Raw genomic sequence first — 27,004 nt, 5'->3', positions numbered from 1 at the left:
TCTCCACTCTTACACACCCTCCTATACCAGTACCTGGCTTCTCCACTCTCACCCACCCTCCTATACCAGTACCTGGCTTCTTTACTCTCACCCATTCTCCTGTACCAGCACCTGGCTTCTCCACTCTCACCCACCCTCCTATACCAGTACCTGGCTTCTCTACCCTCACCTACCCTCCTATACCAGTACCTGGCTTCTCTACTCTCACCAATTCTCCTGTACCAGCACCTGGCCTCTCTACTCTCACCCACCCTCCTATACCAGTACCTGGCTTCTCCACTCTCACCCACTCTCCTATACCAGCCCCTGGCTTCTCCACTCTTACACACCCTCCTATAACAGTACCTGGCTTCTCTACTCTTACACACCCTCCTATACCAGCCCCTGGCTTCTCCACTCTTACACACCCTCCTATACTAGTACCTGGCTTCTCTACTCTTACACACCCTCCTATACCAGTACCTGGCTTCTCTACCCTCACCCACCCTCCTATACCAGTACCTGGCTTCTTTACTCTCACCCATTCTCCTGTACCAGCCCCTGGCTTCTCCACTCTCACCCACCCTCCTATACCAGTACCTGGCTTCTCTACCCTCACCTACCCTCCTATACCAGTACCTGGCTTCTCTACTCTCACCAATTCTCCTGTACCAGCACCTGGCCTCTCTACTCTCACCCACCCTCCTATACCAGTACCTGGCTTCTCCACTCTCACCCACTCTCCTATACCAGCCCTGGCTTCTCCACTCTTACACACCCTCCTATACCAGTACCTGGCTTCTCTACTCTTACACACCCTCCTATACCAGCCCCTGGCTTCTCCACTCTTACACACCCTCCTGTACCAGTACCTGGCTTCTCTACTCTTACACACCCTCCTATACCAGTACCTGGCTTCTCCCCTCTCACCCACCCTCCTATACCAGTACCTGGCTTCTTTACTCTCACCCATTCTCCTGTACCAGCCCCTGGCCTCTCTACTCTCACCCACCCTCCTATACCAGTACCTGGCTTCTCCACTCTCACCCACCCTCCTATACCAGCCCCTGGCTTCTCCACTCTTACACACCCTCCTATACCAGTACCTGGCTTCTCTACTCTTACACACCCTCCTATACCAGTACCTGGCTTCTCTACCCTCACCCACCCTCCTATACCAGTACCTGGCTTCTTTACTCTCACCCATTCTCCTGTACCAGCCCCTGGCTTCTCCACTCTCACCCACCCTCCTATACCAGTACCTGGCTTCTCTACCCTCACCTACCCTCCTATACCAGTACCTGGCTTCTCTACTCTCACCAATTCTCCTGTACCAGCACCTGGCCTCTCTACTCTCACCCACCCTCCTATACCAGTACCTGGCTTCTCCACTCTCACCCATTCTCCTATACCAGCCCCTGGCTTCTCCACTCTTACACACCCTCCTATACCAGCCCCTGGCTTCTCCACTCTTACACACCCTCCTGTACCAGTACCTGGCTTCTCTACTCTTACACACCCTCCTATACCAGTACCTGGCTTCTCCACTCTCACCCACCCTCCTATACCAGTACCTGGCTTCTCCACTCTCACCCACCCTCCTATACCAGTACCTGGCTTCTCTACTCTCACCCATTCTACTGTACCAGCCTCTGGCTTCTCTACTCTCACCCATTCTCCTGTACCAGCCCCTGGCTTCTCTACTCTCACCCACCCTCCTATACCAGACCCTGGCTTCTCTACTCTTACACATCCTCCTATACCAGCCCCTGGCTTCTCCACTCTTACACACCCTCCTATACCAGTACCTGGCTTCTCCACTCTCACCCACCCTCCTATACCAGTACCTGGCTTCTTTACTCTCACCCATTCTCCTGTACCAGCACCTGGCTTCTCCACTCTCACCCACCCTCCTATACCAGTAACTGGCTTCTCTACCCTCACCTACCCTCCTATACCAGTACCTGGCTTCTCTACTCTCACCAATTCTCCTGTACCAGCAGCTGGCCTCTCTACTCTCACCCACCCTCCTATACCAGTACCTGGCTTCTCCACTCTCACCCACTCTCCTATACCAGCCCCTGGCTTCTCCACTCTTACACACCCTCCTGTACCAGCCCCTGGCTTCTCCACTCTTACACACCCTCCTGTACCAGCCCCTGGCTTATCCACTCTCACCCACCCTCCTATACCAGTCCCTGGCGTCTCTACCCTCACCCACCCTCCTATACCAGACCTGGCCTCTCTACTCTCACTCATCCTCCTGTACCAGCCCACGGCCTCTCTACTCTCACCCATCCTTCTGTACCAGCCCCTGGCTTATCCACTCTCACCCACTCTCCTATACTAGCCCCTGGCCTCTCTACGCTCACCCATCCTCCTATACCAGCCCCTGGCATCTACACTATCACCCACCCTTCTGTACCAGCCCCTGGCTTCTCTACTCTCACCCACCCTCCTGTACCAGCTCCTTGCCTCTCCACTGTCACCCACCCTCCTGTACCAGCCTCTGGCTTCTTCAGTCTCAGCCACCCTCCTGTACCAGCCCCTGACTTCTCTACTCTCACCCACCATCCTGTACCAGCCTCTGGCTTCTCCAGGCTCAGCCACCATCCTGTACCAGCCCCTGGCTAATGCATTCTCATCCACACTCCGCGGAGTGTGACAGAAACCAATAACTACATTTGGGTGCAGATATCCAGCACTTCCAGTGGAGTTGGGTCCAGTTGAGGTATCCGGAAACCTCCATCTGCTATACCTACAGGCTCATTGTTACTGGATTTCTGGTACGCCTCCACCTTGCACCTTTTAGAAAAAAAATGTGTGTGTTTTTACTAGAGAAGTGCGGGTTCGGTTTTATCTGGTTCTTATCGCCAAATTATCGCAAGTTTGGATTTATCTTATTGGCTATCCAAAACACGTGACAGCCTAAACGGCCAATATGATGCCGTTTTTGAGATCCGAACATATCCGAGTAAAACCGAACTGCACATCTCTAGTTTTTAACCATTTAAGGTGGGCATATTTCTATGTATATGTGAAAAACAATTCATTTTGGGGGCGATTCAAATGTTTTGCCGGCGGCTTTTTTTTTAAGACGCCCGACAGAGCAATTCAATTGTCAGGGCGCGATAACCGCCAGCGCCGGCATTTCTGCGCGCACTCAGGAGGGTGCAAGCAGAAATGTGTGAGAAACCTCCTGGCTAGGCCGCGCTAACCGCAGTTAGCGCACCCCAAACCAGAATTTTAGACTGGTTTAGCCGTTTTACACGGCTAAACCTCGTCTCTTAGGCGGCGAAGAGGGCAATAATTAATGAGCGCCCATAACAATTGAATAGCAAAATGGGCGCTCATTAATTATCACGACCTAAAAAACATTTGAATCTCCCCCTTTGTGTGATAAATTGCACTGTTTCCCAAATTCTGCTCTCCCTATTACGAGGAGAGAATTTTTGCTTTATTTCTCTGCAGTAAATGACATAGCGCATTCGAGTGTATCTATTCTTGTTATTGCTCATAGGCGGTCAGTTCTGAATGAGGGTGGCCTCTTCTATTTTTAAGTGCGGACTCCTGGTCGCTAGCTAAGCTGTGGGTTACCACCCACAGTTTAGCGACCGACCAGGGTGATGGTTGTGATGGTCAAGACCATCGCGACCATCGGCACTTGCGACGAGACCCTAAGGTTGGGTCTCGGCAGCCGCAAGCCCCAGGGAGCTTCTGATCGAGCAGGAAGCTCCCCACTGACATCACTGCTGATGTCAGTGCGGCCGCCCACAAAACGGTAGGCGTTCCTTAAGGAACGCCTCTGTTTGTGAAACCACCCCCCGCCCCGCCTACAAAACGGGCTGAGCTGTCGATCAACATCGACAGCCGGCCCTTTGGTAGTGAGCTCCAGAGCGAGAGTTTCTCGCTTCGCGGCTTGCGCACGTGTAGTGCGGCCGCTACACGTGCGCAGGGCCTAACCATCGACCCGGTTGCAAGCGCTCAGCGCTTGCGACCGGGTCTGAATGTGACCCATAGTCTGTAAGTGTCTTAATTATCTCCTTGTTTTCTCCAGACATACACTTATGCCCGGTATTTCTAGTAGATGAACGACTAAAGGTTTTGGGGGGACTTGTAGTTCCACAGCCACTTAAATGCCATGGACTGCTCACCCCAGATTTCTATGGTGCTCACTTTATTAGGATATTATGTAGAGGTCACTGAGCAAAGATATTGAGCATGGGGGCTCACATTCCCTGCAATTAGTGCATACAGTACATACACCGCCGCTCTGTGGTACACAAAGAATTGCAGCAGTTTCAACTTACTGTAGATAAACCATGTACAGTGCAGCTTTATTTTTTTTATTATTTAAATGATAATAGTTTCACTACATTTAATTTATATTGCACAGCGCTGATGGCAACAGCTGCCAGGTCTTTGTATGACACAGCGATGAAACAAGGCCCAAGGTTGTGAAATCCCTGGCATCATCCTCTTCTCCTGAAACGACAATTCCCTGGTAACGTATGCAAATCAGACACCTGGGGGCCAGGTAAAAATCCAGACCTGCGATTACCTGGAAGCTGCACCTATCCGTCATTCTCCTACACTGGTAGATTCTGTACGGACAGATCACCGCATTCCAGCATGATCCGTTCCATCCTGGGTCCCTGGCAACCAAAGGGTTAAAAGTTAGAGCCAGATGATTTAAATGGGTCTTTTAATTGTTTGTTCTTGTCTTTCTCTTTTTGTTTTGTTTTTTCCATTGTTTTTAAAATAGATTGTCTTCTATGAGCATTTTATGTGGGGTGGGCACTGATAGAGACCCGGTAATGCCAGCGGTCCAAGGAGATCTTGGAATGAGTCTGTGTAATATACTAAATAGTCACCAGCCTCAGTCACCCTATACGTCACATGAAGGGTGTGTTTTTAAACCTGAAGAACAGACCTAACCTGTCTACAGGCATGCAATCATCTATGTGTACATCACACAGCACCACAGTCTCTGGCTGTACCCAAAGAAAGCTGCTGACTTTTCCTCAGGCTCTCCGGAACCTGTATGAACCTCTGCAAGGTGAGAATCTGTGTCCATCACCTTCCCTGCCAGGATGTCCAGCGATAGGCATAGCCCTCAGTGGTTTAACCCCCACAAACACCATAGAGTTCCACTAAGTAGTAAGGACATACATAGGAAAACTCTATAGATGACCACAGGAAGACCAGCCTCAGGTGACAAAATGAGGGAGATTTATCAACTCTTTTGAAGAGGACTCGGCAACCAATCGGATTCTAGCTATCATTTTATAGAATGAACTAGATAAATGATAGCTATCAGCTGATTGGTTGCTATGGGCAATACCTTCACTTGTCCTCATTAGAAGTTTTGATACATCTCCCCCTGTGCAGTTGCTTCTACACATGAGATGTCCCCTCAGAGCTTAGCATCCTTTCCCAGAATCCTCAGCGCGGTAACAAAATGAACAGTGAGTGGATTATCATCATCCTTTTACAATATAACCTACGCTGATCTATGCAATACTCGTATCATCCCAAATGTGGATTTTCCATCATTCATTGGCAGCACACACTACAGAAATAGATAGGCACCCTGTAGCTCTCCAGGGGCATGCTGGGATCTGTAGTTCCACAACTGGTTGTGTACCCAATGTAAAAACATGAAGTGTGTGCTGCGTTTCTGTATAATGACCGTGACTGTAGTCTGGCAGCTGCTGTGTATTTTACATATGTTGTGATACTGTCATAAAAGGCTACAGATTACATTCCTATCTTATGAATCAATAATTATTGGTATCTGCAAATTGGATTTGATATTTTATTGGAGGTCAGATACGATTTAAATATGACAATGTGGAGAATATTTTGGCATAGGCGCTAGGCACTGTGTACTGTGACAATAAACAAATAACCATAGACTAAATTATTATTATTATTATTATTATTATTATTTTATTATTATTAATATATGATTATTATTATTATTATTATTATTTTATTATTTATTATTAATATATGATTATTATTATTATTATTATACTCAGCACAGTTACATTCCCAGGATTGCAGTTATTGTCTATATTTTGCTGTATACGTTCCACTATGGGTACGATGAGCATCTTTCTGAAGACTGATTTTTTTTAATTTTTTTTTATTGTATGTAAAAAAAATAAATGGAATATTTAAGGGACACTCATTACATTGTGTATATAATAATAATAATAACAACTTGTATAATTATATTTTATAAGTAGATACTACTTGTTGTATTGATGGAGTAGATATTCCGGGATCCAGTCACCAAGATGACATTGTTGAATATCCATATCGATATTCAAAATGTCAGTCGACATTCATGATGTTGACATGGTTAAAACCACCAATGTCGACAGATGAAAAATGTCAACGTTTCAGCAATGCCAAACTTACATCAATGTCAACCTGCTGAATGTCGACACGATAAATGTCGATATAACGACCAAATTGATATTCTCATGTTGGCATAATGAATGTTGACATTCTGACCGCAGACATAATATACTGAGCCCGATGTGCCAGATTGGTAATATTTCTGCTTCATCGCTCTTCGCTGTGAATAGGTCACTGTCCTATCACTAGTTACCTGCTGACTTTCTCTATAGCTTAGTGGTCTGGGTCAGTCTGTCTGAGTAATGAGAGGTGAATAACACCAGGGAGACGATAACTTGTCCTGTCGTTAAGAAACTTAATAAAAAATTCACAAGATAATGCAAAGCCTACTTTGTTACTTATTTTGCAGATAGACTGCGGTATAAATATGTTTCCTCCTATTCATGAATAACCGTTGTGGCAATAGCACAATTGGGAAATCACTGCAATGAGCTGTTCATTTTAATACATAAATGATCATACTATTATATGTCTCCTGTATACGCGAGCCAGATTTAAGGAGAGGGGGAACAATTTGGGTTGGTCCGTACACTGGGCCTGATACAGAGCGAAAAGCTGAGAAAATATGCGAATGTTTACATAGCTTATCCGGGCATTGGGACGCCCACTGCTGCCTTCTCACATCAGTCCGACGACGTGCAACAGCGTAAACATTGGTAACATTGACGCACATCGTATGATGGTTTTTCATCGGTTTTTGGGCGGGATTTTGAGATCAATGGGGATGGGTGGAGGGTTCTTTTTAGCAGCTCAAGACCAAGCTTTAGTAAATCCTGTATTTTGAGCTTAAAACCTGTCATAAAATCGCATTGGATCCCATCAGTTTCCAAACCCCTTGCCAAGCGCTGCTTAGTAAATCTTACCCAAGGTGTCATCCATTTATATGAGGAGAGGAAACGCACTCGCAGCAGAACCACACATCTATAGAGGATAAGAATGAGCTTTGAGTGGAGTGTGTAGAGTAAATAAATCAGTATGTATAGTAAATGGCGGTAGCATTTAAATATAGATTTAAAAATGATATGAACATTTCAAATATATTTAAACTTTGTCATTTGTTACTTATAATGCTCTGTTTTCACTCCTATTTACTATTATTACTCCTCTACATGAATTTTAATACAGACAGTATCTAATGTTTATGTAAAATAAAATGTACTTTACAACCGTGTAAAGTGACACATCAGCAAGGTACAAAATCATATAGGGATCTATTTATCAATGGGTTCAATACAATTAATTAACAATTAGTTAAATAACAATACTGTTCCAAGCAATTTACCATTGCCCCATAGTCTGGAAGGGATGGGTACAGAATCTCGGCGGATGCCTACGGCAACATCCCGACAGTCAGAAACCCAACCCACTTAGGTAAGTGTTCTAACCCTAACCCCTCCCCCCGCAACTTAACTCTAACCCTCCCCTATCGCAGCCTATCCTTAACCCTCCTAGTGCCCAACCATAGCCCCTAAACCTAACCCTCCTCCTCCTAACCCTAATACTTACCGTTGGGATTCTGATGTCGACATCCTGACCGCTGGTTTGAAAACTACTGTACATCCCGACAGGACAGCTGCGCCTATGAGTAACTGTCCTGGCGAATCACACAAGCTGTACTGTTGCTGTTATTGACAGCGCAAAACCTTCCACTGCCAGGTCCTGCCCCGTCTGTGTTCCAGGTCGTGTGCATGTGCGACTTTAGGTGACGCATACACGGCGTGAGATCTAAGGCGGACATTCATCAAACCTTGGAGAGAGATAAAGTACCAACCAATCAGCTTCTGTCATTTTTCAAATACAGCCTATAACACATACTTACCTACCTTTTATCATCTCTTCCCGGGAGAAGCCCGGGTAAGAGAAGCAGCAGGGGGCCGATGGGGGCGGGACCTAACGATTCGTGTCATTAAGCCCCGCCCCCTCACTGCTAAACTGCCGCGATTGGGTACAATTTACATAGGGGCGGGGCCAAATGCTGATTCATGCAGAATCACATCTTAAGTCCCGCCCCCTTCACGGAGACCCGCGATCGCCACGGGTATTCTCCTCATTCTGCCCACTTCACTAGGAAGTGGGCAGAATGCGGGAGAAATGTCTACCCATCCGGGGCTGCGGGGGGTTACGGAATGAAACGTAGAATTGCGCTAATCACGCAGAAACTTTTTTTTTTTGCTCGTGCTAACCATGGCGTTGATAAATAGGGCCCCCTAAAGTGTTATATGCATGTATACCATCTTTTGGTGGGTGGGAGTGATGTATAAAATATGTAAATAGTTTACTCACTGTATGGTTGGTTATTTATCCACATTGCTTATTTTACTACGTTTACTGTGGGCTGGATGTATGTATCTGCACCTTATGGCTAAATAATGCCACAAATGACGCATACAGCGGGTGCTGTTATATGCGTTAGAGCCACATGTAGATTTTGGTAGCCAGCTTGGTAATGTAGCCATAGAGATCTGTACATCAGAAACAGCGGCCTCCACAAAGGGACAGTTGTAAGGGGAAGAGTGACTGGTAGTACGGCGCGTTGGGTATGGGTCAATGTGTCTACATTGTCTAGATAGACAGTGTTTAGGTAGACAATGGAAGATAGACAGGCCATAGATAGGGACTGAAGGTCGACAGGTACAGAAGGTCGACAGGCAGTAGGTCGACGGGTACAGAAGGTCGACAGGCAATAGGTTGACAGGTACTAAAGGTCGACAGGCAGTAGTTCGACAGGTACAGAAGGGCGACAGGCAATAGGTCGACAGGTACTAAAGGTCGACAGGGTCAGAAGGTCGACACATTAAAGGTCGACTGGTAACAAGGTCGACAGGTATGAAGGTCGACAGGCAGTAGGTCGACACTCATATAGTCAAATGGTCGACACTTTTATTTTTTTAAGGGTTAGTGTCAGGGTTAGGCACTTATGGTCGACTAGTAACAAGGTCGACAGGTATGAAGGTCGACAGGCAGTAGGTCGACACTCATATAGTCAAATGGTTGACACTTTTTTTTTTTTAGGGTTAGGGTCAGTGTCAGGGTTAGGGTTAGGCACTTACCCTGATGGTTAGGGTTGGTTAGGCACTTACCCCGAGGGTTAGGGTTAGGCACTTACCCTGATGGTTGGGGTTGGTTAGGCACTTACCCCGAGGGTTAGGGTTAGGCACTTACCCTGACGGTTAGGGTTAGGCACTTACCCTGACGGTTAGGGTTAGGTACTTACCCTGATGGTTAGGGTTGGTTAGGCACTTACCCCGGGGGTTAGGGTTAGGCACTTACCCTGACGGTTAGGGTTAGGCACTTACCCTGACGGTTAGGGTTAGGCACTTACCCCGACGGTTAGCGTTAGGCACTTACCCCGACGGTTAGGGTTAGGCACTTACCCCGACGGTTAGGGTTATGCACTTCGGGTTAGACACCAAGAGAAGGGTTAGGAATAAAGATTAGGGCAAAAAAAACAAACAAAACCATGTGTCGACCATTTGCATGTTGACTATATGAGCGACGACATGTGTCGACCATTTGTATGTCGACTATATGAGTGTCGACCTAATGACCCTGCCGACCTTCTGCCTGTTGACCTTCATACATGGCGACCTTGTTACCAGTCGACCTTTAGTGTGTCGACCTTCAGACCATCGACCTATTGCCTGTCGACCTTCAGTCACTGGCGACCTATTGCATGTCGACCTTCTGTACATGTCAACTTTGTCAGCAGTCGACTTTTAGTGTGTCGACCTTCAGACCCTGTCGACCTTCAGTCCCTGTATGTCTATTGCCTGTCTATCTTCCATTGTCTACCTAAACATTGTCTATCTAGACAATGTAGACCTAAAGACCGGATACCCACATTTCCTCCCTTCCCTGCAGCGCTATGAGCATTCCTTTTGCATTTAAACTTGCTACATATTTCTAGGACCTTTAGAGATTTTATTTTTATCCAAATTATGATTAAGGGGTCTATTTACTAAGCAGTGGTAGGAGACAGAGTGAAAAGTGATAAGGTGCCAGCCAATCAGCTCCCAATTGTCACTGTTTAGTAACTAGACCCCTAAATATTGTGCTCCCTTTTGTTTCCTTCATATGGGTTAACACGTAATTTTGCAAACATATGTCTGTTGGCATCAGACTGGTAGCTCAAGCCTAGGGGTAATCTATATGTAGAGGCAGCAGATGGCTTCCAGGAAACAGATAGTTTGGCGTTGGCATTAGGGATGTTTACAGTGACTCTGGTTTCCTTACACCTGGTGGAGATAGTTTGCATATTTAATTGCTCCCTATTTGCTGATAACACACACAGGATATTACTAGTAATTTACTTGTTAATTGAATATTTTCAAAAGCTCTTAGCTAACTGCTTACTGAGTAATTGATATGGAATGGGATTGAAATGTTGGCGGCTAAACCCCAGTTCAAATCCAGACAGTGGATGCCCGACAAGATCAAGATCCCGACAGGGGCAGGTAAGTACCATAACCTCCCCTGTACCCCCCTAACTCTCCCTTAGTGGTACCTAACCCTACCCTCCCCTGTACCCCCCTAACTCTCCCTTAGTGGTGCCTAACCCTAACCTCCCCCCTTAGTGCCTAACCCTAACCTACCCCCGGGGGTGGCTAGCCAGGGCCTGCTCCAGGGGTCGGAGCCAGGGCCGTAGAGAGCCCAGCCGGGCAAAGGTAATGGAGGGGGTGTGGCCTAATCGCGGGAGGCGTGGCCATGCCCCCTTGACGCAAAAAATAAAGAATAAATTACTTTTGCAGCGCACGCTGGGGAGGGGGCGCTGTAAGCCCCTCAGCCCGGCACTAAGCGGGGGGGGCGCACGATCAGTGTGATCGTTCCTCCCCATAGCCATAGGAGACTGCTTCGGCTGCTGCAGCAGCCGCGAGCAGTCTCGCACTGCTGCTGTGAGGGAGGGGGGGGGCGATGCCGGGCCCCTCTAGCAAGCCTGGGCCCGGGTATACTGTACCCGCCCCCCCTCCTCTCTGCGCCCATGGTCGGAGCACCCTGTGCCGGCTCACTATGTTGCGCCCTGACATCATGCGCGACGTGTGACTGAAAATGGGGGCATGGTCTAATTACCATAGGCCACACCCCCTACATGACGTTATTTGGAGACGTGCCCGCATGGCACGCCTCCAAATAACATCAGGCTTGGGGGAGCCTCACCAGCTGGGCTTCCCCCAGCCCTCTCCCGTCACTGAATGGATGCCGTGCGCATGCGCGCAGCATCCATTCAGACTCCGGGGTCCGGCACCGTCGCACAGCTGTGGCAGTGGGGGTCCCCAACCTCCCAGTTTGACCACCCGCAGGCCACTTCGGCCCATGGGTGGACAGTGGGACAGTACTGGGATGTTGGGGAGGGGTGCGCCCTCTGTGGTTGGCGCCCCTGTTCGACCGCACTGGTCTAACACTCCTAGAGCCAGCCCTGTGCCTAACCCTAACCCCCCCTTACCGCTCCCTAAACCTAACCCTCCCGGGGGGTGGTGCCTAACCCTAACCTCTCCTTGGGGGTGCCTAACCCTAATCTCCCCCCCAAAACCTAACTGTAACCCCGCTAGACTCCCTAATCCTAACCCTCCCCCCGCGACTAAGGCTAAGGGAGCTCCGGACTTACCATCGTTCGGGATGGTGTCCTCGCCGTTATTTTGGCCGCTCACTATAGCTATGGGTGGTCACCCACAGCTATGCGAGCGGCCAGGAGGCCGCTCTTAAATTCAGAGGGACGGCCCTGATTCAGAGCGAGCGCTCTGTCAGAGCGTCCGGCTCTGAATCAGGGCCTCAGTGCGCTGCCGGCCTTTGGGCAGAGAGGAGGGGGCCCCGGATGGAGACTGACTTCATACGGGCCTACTCCTCTCTTAATACACCTCTGATTGCCCCCCATTTGATAGTTGCGGGGGTAGGTGTGTGGTGCCCCCCCCCCAACATTCAGTGATGTGTGATGGTGTCCACTGTGAATTTTTGGCGAACCTTTTTCTAACCTTATAGAGTAAAACCGTGATAGTGTTTTGCTACACTCAGGTCTGTCTCGGTTTATTTGCAGAGGTAACACTATTTGGCTGGAGCCCAAGGGGAGGGCACCAGCCACTCTGCCCCCCTTACATCTATTAGCACAGGTGGAGCCGGAGGTGTCTGATAATGTTATAGTTGGCCAAGTGTCAGAGAAACACGTTTGGCTCAGTGTCTACAATCACAGGTCCTCATGCGTCTCCTGTAGCAGGATGAGTGACTTTGTGTAAGAGGCGGCAGCATTCCTCTGTGCTCTGCAGGTGAGTCTCCCCGCTGCAGGTACACTGTGACACTGTGTTTAATCCTGATATCAAAACATCTTGGCAGTGAGTGGGTGTGTGTGGCGACACTGGGCGTGTATGTGTGCAAAAGTCGTGTTGATGTTTGGACAATGCGGTGTTTGTGTTCTACATCTCGATAACAATCGCAGGGGAGGATCTGGATGTTATTGTGGAGTCACCTTCTTACCCCAAATCCACCCTTGTTTACAGTCTCGGAACATGTGGAGTTCACTGTGATCATGTAAAGAGTTCGGTGATGAAACGATGAAGGAATGCTCGGTAAAATGACAAGACGTCTCCGATACTGGACAGACGTACACTTATTTGCTGCCTTAGGCATGGCAATATGGAACTCTGGGCCTGATTCAGAGCCGGACGCTATTTGCGCTCGCTCGTTCAGAAAAAGGGGCTGGCTATTTAAATTGAGTGATCGCTCTTTGTGGTCTGTTGACGCCTCTATGTCTGAGCGAGCGTCCGAAACATGCGCTCGCTATTTTGTAAAGACGCCCCTTGGCCGTTCGCATCATACATCATCTCCGCTATTTATTAGATTAATTTTCCTACCGCAATCATGCGAGCAGTTCAGGCTAAAAGACAACCAAGTGACGTGGTCGATGACGCTGCTTTGTTAATTATGCACACCCTTAAAACGCCCGTTTTGACCATTTGGCACGCCTGCGTTCTGATCTCCACTCCCCATTTTCAAGCACCTTCCCCTGTTACCACCCACAAACGCCTCACTCTGTCACTCAAAATAGCAGGCATTCACTATTTTGCGAGCACACGATTTCCGACTGCACTGACTGGTTGGCGCATGCGCATTACAACCCATGCGCAGATGTGAGAACATCGCTCGGAGCGAACGAGCGGCTGCTTACGAGCGGCTCTGAATCAGGCCCTCTGCTGTGTATTATAAGGATAAGGTGCATGATCATCTCCCTTAAACTGATTTACATACAGTAAAAAGAGACAACGAAAACTCTTTCCAGAGGATTCGGTAAATATCTAAGAACAAAGGGCCTGATTCAGAGCCGGACGCAATTAGCGCTCGCTCGTCCAGAAATTAGGGGTGGCTATGCAAATGAACCGTTTGCTCTTTGCGGTCTGTTCACGCCTCTAGGTCTGAACGAGCGAACAAAACTTGCGGCCGTTTTTTTTTATAAATACGCCCCCTGGCCGCTCGCATCCTACGTCATGTTGCTATTTATTAGAGATTAATCGAGTACATCGACCAGCGTATGAACTGATCGCTATTCTTGTGGTTGGTTTTTGCTACCACAATTTTGTGAGCAGTTCTGACTATAAAATAACCCAGTGACGTGGTCAATGACGCTGCTGTTTTAATTATGCACACCCATAAAACGCCCGTTTTGACCTTTAAGCACGCCTGCGTTCTGATCTCCACTCCCCGTTTTCAAGCACCTTCCCCTGTTACCACCCACATACCCCTCTTTCTGTCACTCAAATTATCAGGCATTCGCTATTTTGCGAGCACATGAATTTCAACCGCACTGACTGGTTCGCGCATGTGTATAACGATCCGTACGCATGCGCAGTTGGGCAAACATCGCTCGGAGCGAACGAGCGGCCGCTTACGAGCGGCTCTGAATCAGGCCCAAAGTTAAGAGTTCAAGCGATTCATTCAATAAAGTTTCTGTGAAGCACAAACAGATCAAAATTTAGAATGTGGAAAACCTGTTCTTTTAGGGCAGGGGTGGGGGAACCTTTTTTCTGCAAAGGGCCATTTTGATATATATAACATTATTCGCTGGCCTGGTGCAGGCCACGCCCCCTCCATGTGACGTCACACGGGGCCGGGGCCACATTTGCCGGTGATTACAGCAATGCCCGGAGCATCCTGAGGACGCTCCAGGTGGCACTGTTACATACATTCTGGCTGCAGGATGACATTCTAGGCATCCTGCTAGCCAGATGAGGCTAGCATAAAAAATCTCAGAGGGCCAGACCAAATGATTCCGGGGGACTTATATTGCCCCCGGGCCTGAGGTTCCCCATCCCTGTTTTAGGGGAACTCATTTTACTGCAGTTACAATACGAGGGGCGTGCAATAATTTCCGGATGCACAAAACACATTATATTTACAAACAAAGTGAACATTACATTTTTGTATTCAGCAGAGGAGTCTATGCATGCGCAACTTTTTTGTTCATTTTTTTTATTGTAGAGTTATAAATTCGAGACCGCGCCTCCAGTCTTGTGTCAGCCGGCTAAGCTGCAGCGTCGCACACACGCAGTAGTATCCAGACTAGCTGGGTAAGCGGTAAGTTCAGCATTATAACTGTTGCTTGGCGATATTTGTTAAGTAAATTGCGGCAATACCAGATGTTGTATATGCGGCGATTGAAAACCTTTATTATTACCGAATATTGGTAAATAGAGGCCCATGAACCTTTACAAAGAGGGGGAAAAAAATCATGTATGCACCAGTTTATTACATGTGCCGATCGGAGGTCTCCATCCACACTAAGTTTCTTCGATGTCTGATCCATGTGGAATGCTGATATAGATAGAGCATGCACAAAGCATCCATGTTGTGTGGCGGGGTTGGGATTCCGGCACCGGGATTCTGCCACCCGATGCTGTCTGTGTGCCGAACCAATATCATCTAGGAGTAATTTTATCAATTCCCAGTACGGACGCAGAGCTGGGTGATACAGAGGACCTCATTTAGAGTCGGTCGTTGTGGCCGCTCGGTCGTAGGGGAAAGGGGCCGGATATGCAAATGAAGTGATCGCAAGTTGTGTCGCTAAGATGAGATCATTAGCTTAACGACCGAGGGTAAGAAGCGGCCGTAAGACTAAATAACGCCCCCTTCTCGATCACAACACACGTCATCTCCTGGGATATAAGGATTAATCGCGACCATCGGGATCCATCGGAGCTGGTCGTAGAGCTTAAGGCTGACCATACCCTCTCTTAAGCACTACGATCTAGTCAGTGCAATAACCACCATGTCACGTGTGCCATGACACTACTTTGTTAATTATGCACTCCCATAAAACGCCGTTCGCATAGTCAGGCACGCCTGCGTTCGGATCTCCACTCCCCCGTTTTCAAGCACCTTCCCCTGTTACCACCCACAAACGGTTCATTCTGTCACTCACGACCTGGCTGTGTTCAAGGAGAGAGAAATTTCTGATCGTAACAGATAGTTTGCGCACGCGCATTATGAATTTTTACGCATGCGCAGTTTAGCGAACATCGGCTGCGTACGACCGAGCGCCCGCAATGACCGACTCTGAATGAGTCATAATGATTGGATGATGATGAACGAGAATGTTGGTTAATGTGCTTGGAAGATGACATATTATCAGTCTGGGCACATATCTTCTTCCAGTCATAATAACATGCCAGAGGGGCTAATCTACAGCGCCTCATTCAATTATACCCAACCGGCCGCATATGGGTAGGTCCTGACATACTGCGTCTAACTCAGAGATGCACGTAATGCCTATGGTCACGCAGCTGAGCACATTTTTCTGTGATTAATCATCAGTAAAGAGAAAAGGGAAATATACACTTATTAGTAAATAATTAGACTATTGTTACCATATCATACACAATGCCATTGCCCCACTGTCAGGATAAGACCTTGACGTGTTGTTTTTTGCATGTTACAGGGAATGATAGACTCTGCTACACACGGCGCGGTTATGCCATCGTTTACCGAGCCCCTGTTTTCCTGGACAGACCTTTTCTGCAGTGACCTGTACCCCACATATAAAGATCCATCGCCAGGTAATGTGCAAGGTGCCCTCCTCTTACATCTGATATTGATTAGTGCTGCCTGTCTGTGTCTTTATTAAATGGGTATAATATCTCTAGTATAATATCAATGAACAGTATAGCAATAAAAGCAATAGCGGGACAGTACGTGGTATCACAGCACAGTTTGTAGTGGTCTCAGGAGTATTTATGACATCTCGCAGAATAAAATGGTACATTACAACATGGGGCATTGCCCTATTTTACATAGGGGGAGATGTATCAAACCTTGAAGATGGATAAAGTGGAGAGAGATAAAGGGGTCTATTTACTAAGCCTTGGATGGAGATAAAGTGAATGGAGATAAAGGGGTCTATTTACTAAGCAGTGTTAGGAGACAGAGTGAAAAGTGATAAGAAAGTGATAAGGTACCAGCCAATTAGCTCCCAACTGTCATTTTTCAAACACAGCCTGTGAGAGGACAGTTGGGAGCTGATTGGCTGGCACCTTATCACTTTCTTATCACTTTTCACTCTGTCCACTAACACTGCTTAGTAAATAGACCCCAAAGTACCAGCCACTCAGCTCCTGTAATTTTTCAAACACAGCCTGTGACATGGCAGTTAGGAGCTGGTTGGTGGGTACTTTATCTCTGCTCACTATTATCTCCATCCAAGGCTTCGTAAATAGACCCCAAAGTACCAACCAATCAGCTCCTAACTGTCAATTTTCAAACACAGCCTGTAAACTGACAGTTAGGAGATGATCGGTTGGTACTTTATCTCTCTCCAAGGTTGATACATCTCCCCTTTAATCCCTGTATAACTTCCAACAGCCACTTATTTGTGGGACGATAAGAAAATAATGAACCCACTTCAGTAAACTATAAGGACTGCGGCTTTAGCTGACAAATTATCCCAGTGATAAGGAATGACTTTTGGGGGGCAATGTATTAGGGGCCTCTTGCCGGGACAGTGGCTGCAACCAATTTTGGTAAAGAGAAAATAGCAACGTGAAATCTTACATTCTCATGTCACTGCCAGATTCGGGTCTGGCCTGCCTACTGCGCATGTGCGCCAGTTGTGCCCCTTATGTGCAAGCGTAGGCTCCCGGAGAGGGGTCCGAAAATCCATATCTGGGGAAATATATTTGAGAAAGTACTGTAGCTCACGGGTTACAATGGCTAACGGCATTTCAAGCTGGAGTTAGCTATTGGTTGGTATCCAGCTGGAGATGACCGCAGTGTCCATTGAAAAAAAATGGGGACTGTACTGTAGTAACCTGTGTTTCTTAACTGAACGCATGAGATATCCCTGTTTTTTCCTGGATTCAGCCATTGGTAAATCACAGGGATACTAAAATCGTTAGGAAACTACTTTTACCTCTAGATTTAACGGGGTGATAATAAGCACCAGCGGCTCCTTCCCTTTTGGATGAGGGGGCTGCTCGCGCTGCGCTGTCAGTGCTTAGACCTTTTTCACTTTCCACATTGATAGAATGGAACCTGGGTGTTCAGCATGGACTTTATTACATGCCACACCAAATATATTGTATATGCCGTAGAATCTTAGTTATGTAAGCATTCATAGGCGGTCGTTAGATGCAAGCGGTCGCTCTGAATCAGGGCGGCCACTTGCATCCTGAACGGCCGCCTCCTTGTCGATCGTTAAGCTGTGGGTTAACACCCACAGCTCTAACGACCAACATGGGTGATGGTCGCGATGGTCTTGACCATCGCGACCATCGGGGCTTACGACCAGACCCTAGGTTAGGGTCTGGGCACTCGTAAGCCCCAGGGAGCTTCCTGCTCTGTTTGAGCAGGAAGTTCCCCACTGACCTCAGCAATGACGTCAGTGGGGCCGCCCCCAAACGGTAAGCGTTCTGACTGGCAAACGGGGCGAGCTGTCACTCAACATCGACAGCTCGCCCCGTCTGCTACGAGACCCCTAACGACAAACGCCCGTCGTTAGCCGGGTCTCGCGCATGCGCTGTGGGGCAACATCGAGTCGGTTGTGAGCGCTCAGCGCTGACGACCGACTCTGAATGAGCTCCACAGTACAAGTAAGCAGACTAAAATCTGCCTCTATACTATCTACACTGAGGGGTGTTGTCTTTTCTCTACAATTACCTGCTTAAGAGATACACGGTTGTCCATAAAGGATTCTCTCTATTGTAGAAGTTTCTGGCTTTGGAACTTTCCTAAATCTTAAAATGATTGGATAATTATTTAATTGATTTGGCCCCATTGTGTGTTTTATTTCATATGTACGAATATTTGGAGCACACCGGGAGACAAAGGAGATCTGTTGAAGAATTACCAATTTTTGGATCTCTCATGATCTGCTCTCTATATTACAACAAGTCCCATTATACTGTTCCTCTGCAAAGAGTGATCAGGTTATAAGATACTAGCTGTTGTCTCCTGGGCTACTAGGTTTTATTGTGTTTGGCATAGTGCTGTGATGTAGTTATTGTGTGATTATCAGGGGTGTCTGTGTTGTCATCATGAGGTGATATGTGATGAGTCAGAGTAACTATGGGAAATCACAGAAGTGTTGGAGGCTGTGGATGTGTGTTATGCCGAAACTCTTTTGGAAGTGACATCACTGACACAGAGGTGGGAGGGGTCAGAGCTCAGACCAACTGTCATTACATGCCAATGTGATGACATCATTTGTATCACTCTTTAGCTATATATACAGTATAGAGAGAGAGACAGAAGGAAATTAGGCGGCACTCACAGACTGGTCATAACTTGAAAACATTGGGCCTGATTCAGCATGGATCGCGATTGCGATCGCAGCTCTGCAATCGCACGCAGTGCTGCTGCGAAAATATGCTAATGTCTGCCACCGCTCAGCCACCATAGAGACGCCCACTTCTGCTTTCTCATATCCGTAATACCTCGCAGTCCTGCGTACACATTGGTACCATCGAGGAACATCGGGCCATCACACAAAATTACAGCAGCTGTGACCTGTTTCAGAAATGACAAGTCTCGACGCACGGAGTGAGCACACAAGCTGCGTATGCCGTTGTAGTGGCTAATTTATGCACGCCCATGCAATGGCGTTCAAACGGAGAGGCACGCCTGCGTTTTTCTGACCAGTCACCGCCCCCAAACGCTGACGTCCCGTCACTCATGCAAATGCTGTCATTGTGCACACGCACTGTGGTGTATATGCATGCGCAGTACGCACCATCGGCCGATCTGTGTACGCAGTTGCAATTGCGATCCATGCTGAATCAGGCCCATAGTCCTTTATTCCGACATTTCATGGACAACCCCCCGTCTTCAGAGGCATAAACATCCTATATACCCTTAATGAACATTCAATTAGTTTCACCTGGTACTCACCTGCTAGACGCCGCCATCAGCAGTCCCGGGCCACTCGCTGGGAACAGACATTGTGGCCACAATGACATCATGAAGCGGCGCCCAACGGTACAGGGCTACCAACAAAACACAAACAAGTTGCCTAGCAACATTCGCAATGAATCACATCATCGTGGCTCCGCCGCCCCCGCTCAACAATGCCACTAATCTCGGCATTGCATAGCAGGGGGTGGGACTATGATGACGCATCATCACTCCCTCAGACACACCTACTTCAGACGAGCCTGGCCGCTCCCAGACACTCCCTCCTCCGCCAGGCCCCGCCCCATCAGTGCCGACCTGACTGCCTCCTTCCGTTTTAGAGGAGGAAGCCAAAAGGTTGGCAAGTATGGGTTAATCTGACTGCAGGTGATAACATTGCCATCAGTACGTCATAATAAAAGCCTCGGACATAGAATATGGCCATGGTCAGATTGATTTATTTAGCCAGTTTCTGTGTCACTAAAACCATAACTATTGCTAACCACAACATGGAGACTGCCAGCTTGTTCATTCAAATAACAGTCATTCCTTTACCTGCATGTTACACGCAGAGCCGTAACCCTGAGCTACTATTAATTAGTATGCATCGGCGTTGACCTAGGGGGATGGGTACGGGATACCAGCGCTCGGGATCCCGGCGGTCAAAATCCTGATGCTGGCATTCCGTCAGGGTTAGGATACCGACACATGTCGGTCGGCATCCTAACCATACCCTTCTCCCTACCCCTCCCTCCCCACTGCCTAAACCTAACTTCCCCCTACCCGCTCCCTAAACCTAACCCTCCCCCTAACCCCAGTACTTACCTCCGGGATGCCGGCACCAGGATTTTTGACTACCGGCATCCCCTTTGTCAGGATACTGAACATATGCCGACTGAGGCCACCTGACTGATTAATACTAAAGTTTGAATGGGTATTTCCATAAACCCAGGTTGATGATTTTGGTCTCAGATGGTTCTTTTCTGTGTAACCTACTTGTCCCCAGGGGTAGATGTACTAAGCCCTAGAAAGTGATAAATTGGAGAGTGATAAACTACCAACCAATCAGCTCCTAACTGTCATTTTCAAACACAGCCTGTAACATGACAGTTAGGAGCTGATTGGTTGGTAGTTCATCACTCTCCAATTTAACACTTTCCAGGGCTGAGTACATCTCCCCCTCTTCTATGTGCAGCTTGTTTGTATCCTGGGTTGCAGAGAGGGGGGGTACTGATTACCCGGGGGCCGGCATTGTTGTAGGGGACATTGTACCCCCTTTGCAGTTCAGCATAGTAATTTTTTGTTATTTTTGGGGGGAGGGGTGTGTGGCCACGTCTCCTGGATTTGGCCACGAAATGGGTTCTGCAAGAAATGGGCTCTGCATTGTACAGTGCTTATCAAGGACTGGGCTATATAAGGCACATTTGTCTGGGGCCTGGGCTCTGTATTGTACAGTGGTCAATGTGATTTCCCCTGTTTAAGCCACATTTTCAAACCATTTTTCACACCCTGAGCTGAACTTTAAATGTTGTCCCCTGGCACCGGTGTACCGTCATTTTATTAACACTAAAACTGTGAAATTGGTATGTAAGAAACAATAAACACAATGGCCCTGATTCATAGCCGGACTCTCTGACAGAGCGCTCGCCCTGAATCAGGGCCGGTCTTTTTTTTTTTTTAGAACGGCCTCCTGGCCACTTGCATAGCTGTGGGTGACCACCCACAGCTATAGCGAGCGGCCAGGAAGATGGTCGCGATGGTCAAGACCATCATGACCATCGGGCTTGCGACGAGACCCTTGTGGTAGGGTCTCTTTGCCGCAAACCCCAGAGAGATTTCGGCTCTAACAGAGCCGGAATCTCTCCACTGACATCACTTGTGATGTCAGTGGGGCCGGCCTTAAACGGTAGGCGTTCTCATGGGAACTCCTCTGTTTGGGCAGCCACCCCCCCCCGGCCCACCCACCAAAGGGGGCGTGCTGTCACTGAACATCGACAACACGCCCCCTTTGGTGCGAGACCCGGAGCGACGGATTGCCTGTCGCTATCCGGGTCTCGCGCATGCGCACAACGGAGCCGGCTCCATCGTGCGCATGCGCTCTGGGCCACCATCGACCCGTTTGCGAGCGCTCAGCACTTGCGACCGGGTCTGAATCAGGCCCAATGTTCAAACAAATACTGGATTACAATCAGTGCGCTTCAAAAATTGGGAAATGCTGCAAAGGGTGCTGGTGTACACCCTAAGAAAAACACCGTATGATATGCAAACTAGAAAGAAGGATAAACCCTGCGCAAAACCTCTGATTAGGGTTCAGTTCTTAAGCAAATCAATGATAACTTTGTCCAATTAAAACAGTTCAAAAACAACATGAATCCAATGTTCATAAATACGTGGTATGAAAACTTTCCAAACTTCCAGAGAATGAATAAATAAGTAAATCTTCTCAGTCTGCCCATTCAATTTGATACTTCCTCCTCTTCACACAAAAGAATAATACTTCTTGTTCCTCAAATAATAAAAGGGAACAAATAGTGTGATACAATTTTATCTGAGTGACAAACTTTATATATAAAACCATTGTGAGGCTGCGTACCAAAAGACCAGGGCCCTCATTCAGAGGCGGTCTCAAGAAGCAAGCGCTCGTTCTGAATGAGGGCGGCCGCTTTTTTTTTTTTTTTTTTTTTTAGTGCGGCCTCCTGGTCGCTAGCTAAACTGTGGGTTACCACCCACAGCTTTAGCGACCGACCAGGTTGATGGTCGCGATGGTCAAGACCATCGCAACCATCGGGGCTTGCGACGAGACCCTAAGGTTGGGTCTCGGCAACTGCAAGCCCCAGGGAGCTTCCTGCTCTGATCGAGCAGGAAGCTCCCCACTGACATCACTGCTGATGTCAGTGCGGCCGCCCATAAAACGGCAGGCGTTCCGTCGGGAACACCTCCGTTTGTGTAGCCACCCCCCCACCCCGCCTACAAAACGGGGCGAGCTGTCGATCAACATCAACAGCCGCCCCTTTTGTAGTGAGCTCCGTAGCGAGAGAATTTCTCTCTCGCTCCGGGGCTTGCGCACGCGCAGTGCGGCCGCTGTGCGTGCGCAGGGCATAAACATCGACCCGGCTGCGAGCACTCAGCGCTTGGTGTCGGGTCTGAATGAGGACCTTCTACGTGTTCCAAAAATAAATCCATCCATTAATAAGGGACATATTTGTACAGTTCGTTTGCCATCCACCGCGCTATACACGTGGAACGCATGAACTTCCGTTCCGTCGGCGCAAGTCCTTAAAATGTGTATCTTAAAAGAGACCTCATGCGTTCCACCCCTTATTGCTGTGGAACGCACGTGCCTCTTTGCGGACGAGGTGAGCCGTCCAACCTGTAAGCATCGGAACCTCATGTATTCCAACCTTCCGGGGACCGGACTTCGACGACTTCCGCCGGAAGTCTTCCGTCATGAACAGGGTCTCATGCGTTCCAGTACTCGGTGTGGAGCGCAAGGACTATCTTTACAGCAAGCTGCCATTTTACCCATAATGGGTGGAGCGTCGTGCGTTCCACCGCATATTAATCATACCGAGTACTGGGATACATAGGTGAGTATGTGTACATGTGTATGTGTGTGTACATGTGTGAGTGCAGTGATGAGACAAGTGCATGTGACATCACTCATTGCAGCTAGGAGACCATTGGATATAAATATTCCCTTCCCACTATTAACACATCGCTAATTACTAGTCTGATGTGAGCATGAAACGTTTGCCATGTTAATCACCTTGTTGTCTGTACTTGCATGTTATATGTGTACTTGGGGATTCCCCTTGTGCCAAATAGGCAAATGAGCAGTACAGGCTTATGCAAGCCGGTAAGAGTCACCTAGATTCATACATTTATCACTTTTATAGCTGTCATTATTATTATTAATGTTATTTTTTTTTAAATTAACATTTCTTCATATAGCGTCCGCATATCCAGGGCCAGTGCAAGGTTTCTTGGCACTCTAGGCATTTCTTCAGCCTTACGCCCCCCCCCCTGCCCTCACCCTCGATAGCTGCACAAGCCCTTATACAGTGCCCCCAATAGTGGCCCCCCTATGTAGTGCCCCCAATATAGTGCCCTTTATACAGTTCCCTCAGTAGTGCCCCTTATACAGTGCCACCAGTAGTAGTCCCCCACCTATGCAGTGCCCCTTATATAGTGACCCCAGTAGTAACCCTCCCTATGCAGTGCCCCCAGTAGTGGTCCCCCCAATGCAGTGCTCCCAGTAGTAATCCCCCCAGTAGCAGCCCTCCCACAGCAGTACCCCTAGTAGTAGTCCCCCCCAGCAGTAATCCCCCCCTATGTGGTGCCCCCAGTAGCAGCCTGCCCCAGCAGTGCCCCCAGTAGCAGTCCCCTCCCAACAGTGGTCCCCCCAGCAGTACCCCTAGTAGGAATCCCCCTCTATGCAGCATCCCCCAGTAGTGGTCCCACCAGTGTGTAGTGTCCCCAGTAGTACCCCCAGCAGGGCCCCTAGTAGTACCCCCAACAGTGCCCCTAGTAGTGTTTGTTGTCCAGTCTACTACTCGGCCAGGGGCAGATTTACGGGTCAGACCTCCCCTAGGCACAAAATTAATGGCCGCACCCAACGCCCCCCCCACCCTCCCCCTCCATCCCCAGTGTATTATTTTAATTATTAGTTTATATGCCCTAATTTGGTGATTGCAAGTATAATAATATATAAATAATATATAAAATAATATAGTAATAATGAAACAAACCATGCGCTATGATATTTTGTTTTATTTGTCCTTATTTACACTTATATACTAAGTAGGACAGGTTACAGGGGCTTCTGAGGTCCGCCCCTAGCAAGTGGCACCCCTAGGCACCTGCCTCACGTGTCTAATTGGTTTAGTGAGAACAGGTTACGTTTAGTATCCCGAGAAAGGGGATGCCGGTGCTTAGAAGACCGGCGCCAGAATCCTGACACCTGTCTGAATCCCGGCGTCGGCATCCCGAAGGTAAGTAGCAGGGTTAGGGGGAGGGTTAGGGTTAGGTACTAGGAGGAGGGTTAGGTTTAGGCACTAAGGGGGGAGGGTTAGGTTTAAGCACCGGGGTGGGGAAGGTTAGGTTTAGGCACCGGGGAGGTTAGGTTTAGGTACCAGGGAGGTTAGGTTTAGGCACTAGTGGGGGAGGTTAGGGTTAGGCACTAGTGAGGGAGGTTAGGTTTAGGCAGCGGGGAGGGGGAGGTTATGTTTAGGCACCGGGGAGGGGGAGGTTAGGATTAGGCACCGGGGAGGGGGAGTTTAGGATTAGGCACCGGGGAGGGGGAGATTAGGTTTAGGCACTAGGGCGGGAGGTTAGGTTTAGGCACCGGGGAGGTTAGGTTTAGGCACTAGTGGGGGAGGTTAGGTTTAGACACTAAGGGGGGAGGTTAGGTTTAGGCACTAGTGGGGGAGGTTAGGTTTAGACACTAAGGGGGGAGGTTCGGTTTAGGCACTAGTGGGGGAGGTTAGGTTTAGGCACTAGTGGGGGAGGTTAGGTTTAGGCACTAGTGGGGGAGGTTAGGTTTAGGCACGTGGGGGGGAGGTTAGGTTTAGGCACCGGGGAGGTTAGGTTTAGGCACTAGTGGGGAAGGTTAGGTTTAGGCACTAAGGGAGGAGGGTTAGTTTTAGGTACCGGGGAGGGGTAGGTTAGGTTTAGGCACTGGGGAGGGAGGGTTAGGGGTAGGGAGAGGGGGAGGGTTAGGATATCGACAGACAGGTGTCGGTATCCTAACCCTATCGGGATGCCAGTGTCAGGGTTAACATGTTACAGTAACCGTCACTTTATCTTTCCACTATCCACAATAGCACTAATTGTGAGAGACAGTCACTCCCATTATCACCGCCGTCTTCATTCTTTAGAAGTTACTTCTCTGTGCTTTGACCTTCCTCAGAGTCTCCGCTACTCACTTTGTTACTATTCACTGATGGGCAGTTTGTCATCTTCTTTGAATTTAAGGCCACTTATTGTGTTCCAGAATGTGCACTTGTCATGGGTTTGCTTGGCCGTTTTGTCCATGTCTCCTCAAGTTCTTTATTCCGGGTGTGTGACTCATCTTCACTGCTACCACCCCCCTCCCCTCCAGGGACACTGAGGCACAGGAGATACACAAGCATTTGTCCCAAAAACGTGTACCCAACCGAGGCGTTCATCTCTTACGTGTCTAGTTTTGAGTGAGGTGGGGCCTATAATCAGAACGTTCACAGCAGCTCAGAGTATTCAGGGGGAGATGTATCATGCCTTCTAAAATAAACTTCCGAGTGTTGCCCCTAGCAAGGTGAAGTTTCCCATAGCAACCAATTAGATTGTAACTTTTATTTTATAGAATATATAAAATATATAAATGGTAGCCGCAAACTGATTGGTTGATATCAGCAACTTCTCCACTTGTAGTTTTGATTCATCTCCCCAACAATTAGATTACAGCACAGGTTTTCAAACTTGGTCCTCAGGACCCCAAACAGTGCATGTTTTCCAGGTCTCCTCACAGAATCAAAAGTGAAGTAATTAGTTCCACCAGTGGAACTTTTAAAATGTGTCAGTGAGTAATGAATACACCTGTGCTCCTGCTGGGTGACCTGGAAAACGTGACCTGTGTGGGGTCCTGAGGACTGAGTTTGAGAACCTCTGGATTAGAGTGCTGGTTTGCAGGAAGCAGCGATTTGACGCTCAGTGGTGAAGCCACCACTGTCATGAGGGCCTGGAGGAGCTGGGGCACTTGGCACTGCAGGATCACCCACCACTACCCCCATTCTGCACTCAGGGGAATATATCTTGCTGTAAATCACTCATTCTTTTGTTGAACATGAGGACATACTCATATTGTCCCCCTCGAGGAGAGCGCCCAGTGCGGAGATGAAGCTGGTCAATGAGGGGGGCTGGGCCAGAGGCTTCTTGATGCCGCAAGTCGCGGGTCCGTGAAGGCAGGACTGGGGGCAGGAGTGTTGGGCATGCCTCCAGAGTGATGGAAACAAGGACATGCCTTGAGGCCACATCACATGCCCCTTTTTGGGCACCCGTGCAAACGTCGCAAAGGGTGCCGAATTTTAACTCCCATATGTTGGGATTCGGGAAGTATGCTATAGGGCTGATTCTGAGTTGGGAGCAGAGACAAAAAGCAAGTAACCGTGCTGCAATGCAATTGGTGCAAATGCATTTATATTTATTTGCATGCAGGGTAAATACTGGCTGCTGTTGCATGCGGTCCACAAATACTGGGTAG

General features: G+C 48.4%; 1 protein-coding gene across 2 annotated transcripts in view; it reads left to right on the top strand.

Moving 5' to 3' along the window:
* The first annotated feature begins 4,975 nt into the window (after positions 1 to 4,975).
* The window catches only part of ELF5 (E74 like ETS transcription factor 5), a 37,967-nt gene continuing 15,938 nt past the window's right edge, over positions 4,976 to 27,004 (top strand). The window contains exons 1-3 of one of the 2 annotated variants that reach the window (XM_088452642.1): positions 4,981 to 5,038; positions 14,869 to 14,964; positions 16,325 to 16,442. In XM_088452642.1, coding sequence (XP_088308768.1) covers positions 16,328 to 16,442 — 115 coding nt within the window. In that variant the 5' untranslated portion in view covers positions 4,981 to 5,038; positions 14,869 to 14,964; positions 16,325 to 16,327. Of the gene's footprint in view, positions 5,039 to 14,868; positions 14,965 to 16,324; positions 16,443 to 27,004 lie in introns of both variants that reach the window. The other variant, XM_088452641.1, reaches the window with a different exon arrangement.

The sequence above is a fragment of the Taudactylus pleione genome, unplaced genomic scaffold (genome assembly GCF_031769625.1).
Source record: "Taudactylus pleione unplaced genomic scaffold, aTauple2 ptg000555l, whole genome shotgun sequence".
Lineage (NCBI taxonomy): Eukaryota > Metazoa > Chordata > Amphibia > Anura > Myobatrachidae > Taudactylus > Taudactylus pleione.
The sequence above is the reverse complement of the archived record's forward strand: the minus strand, read 5'-3'. Positions and strand labels throughout refer to the sequence as shown.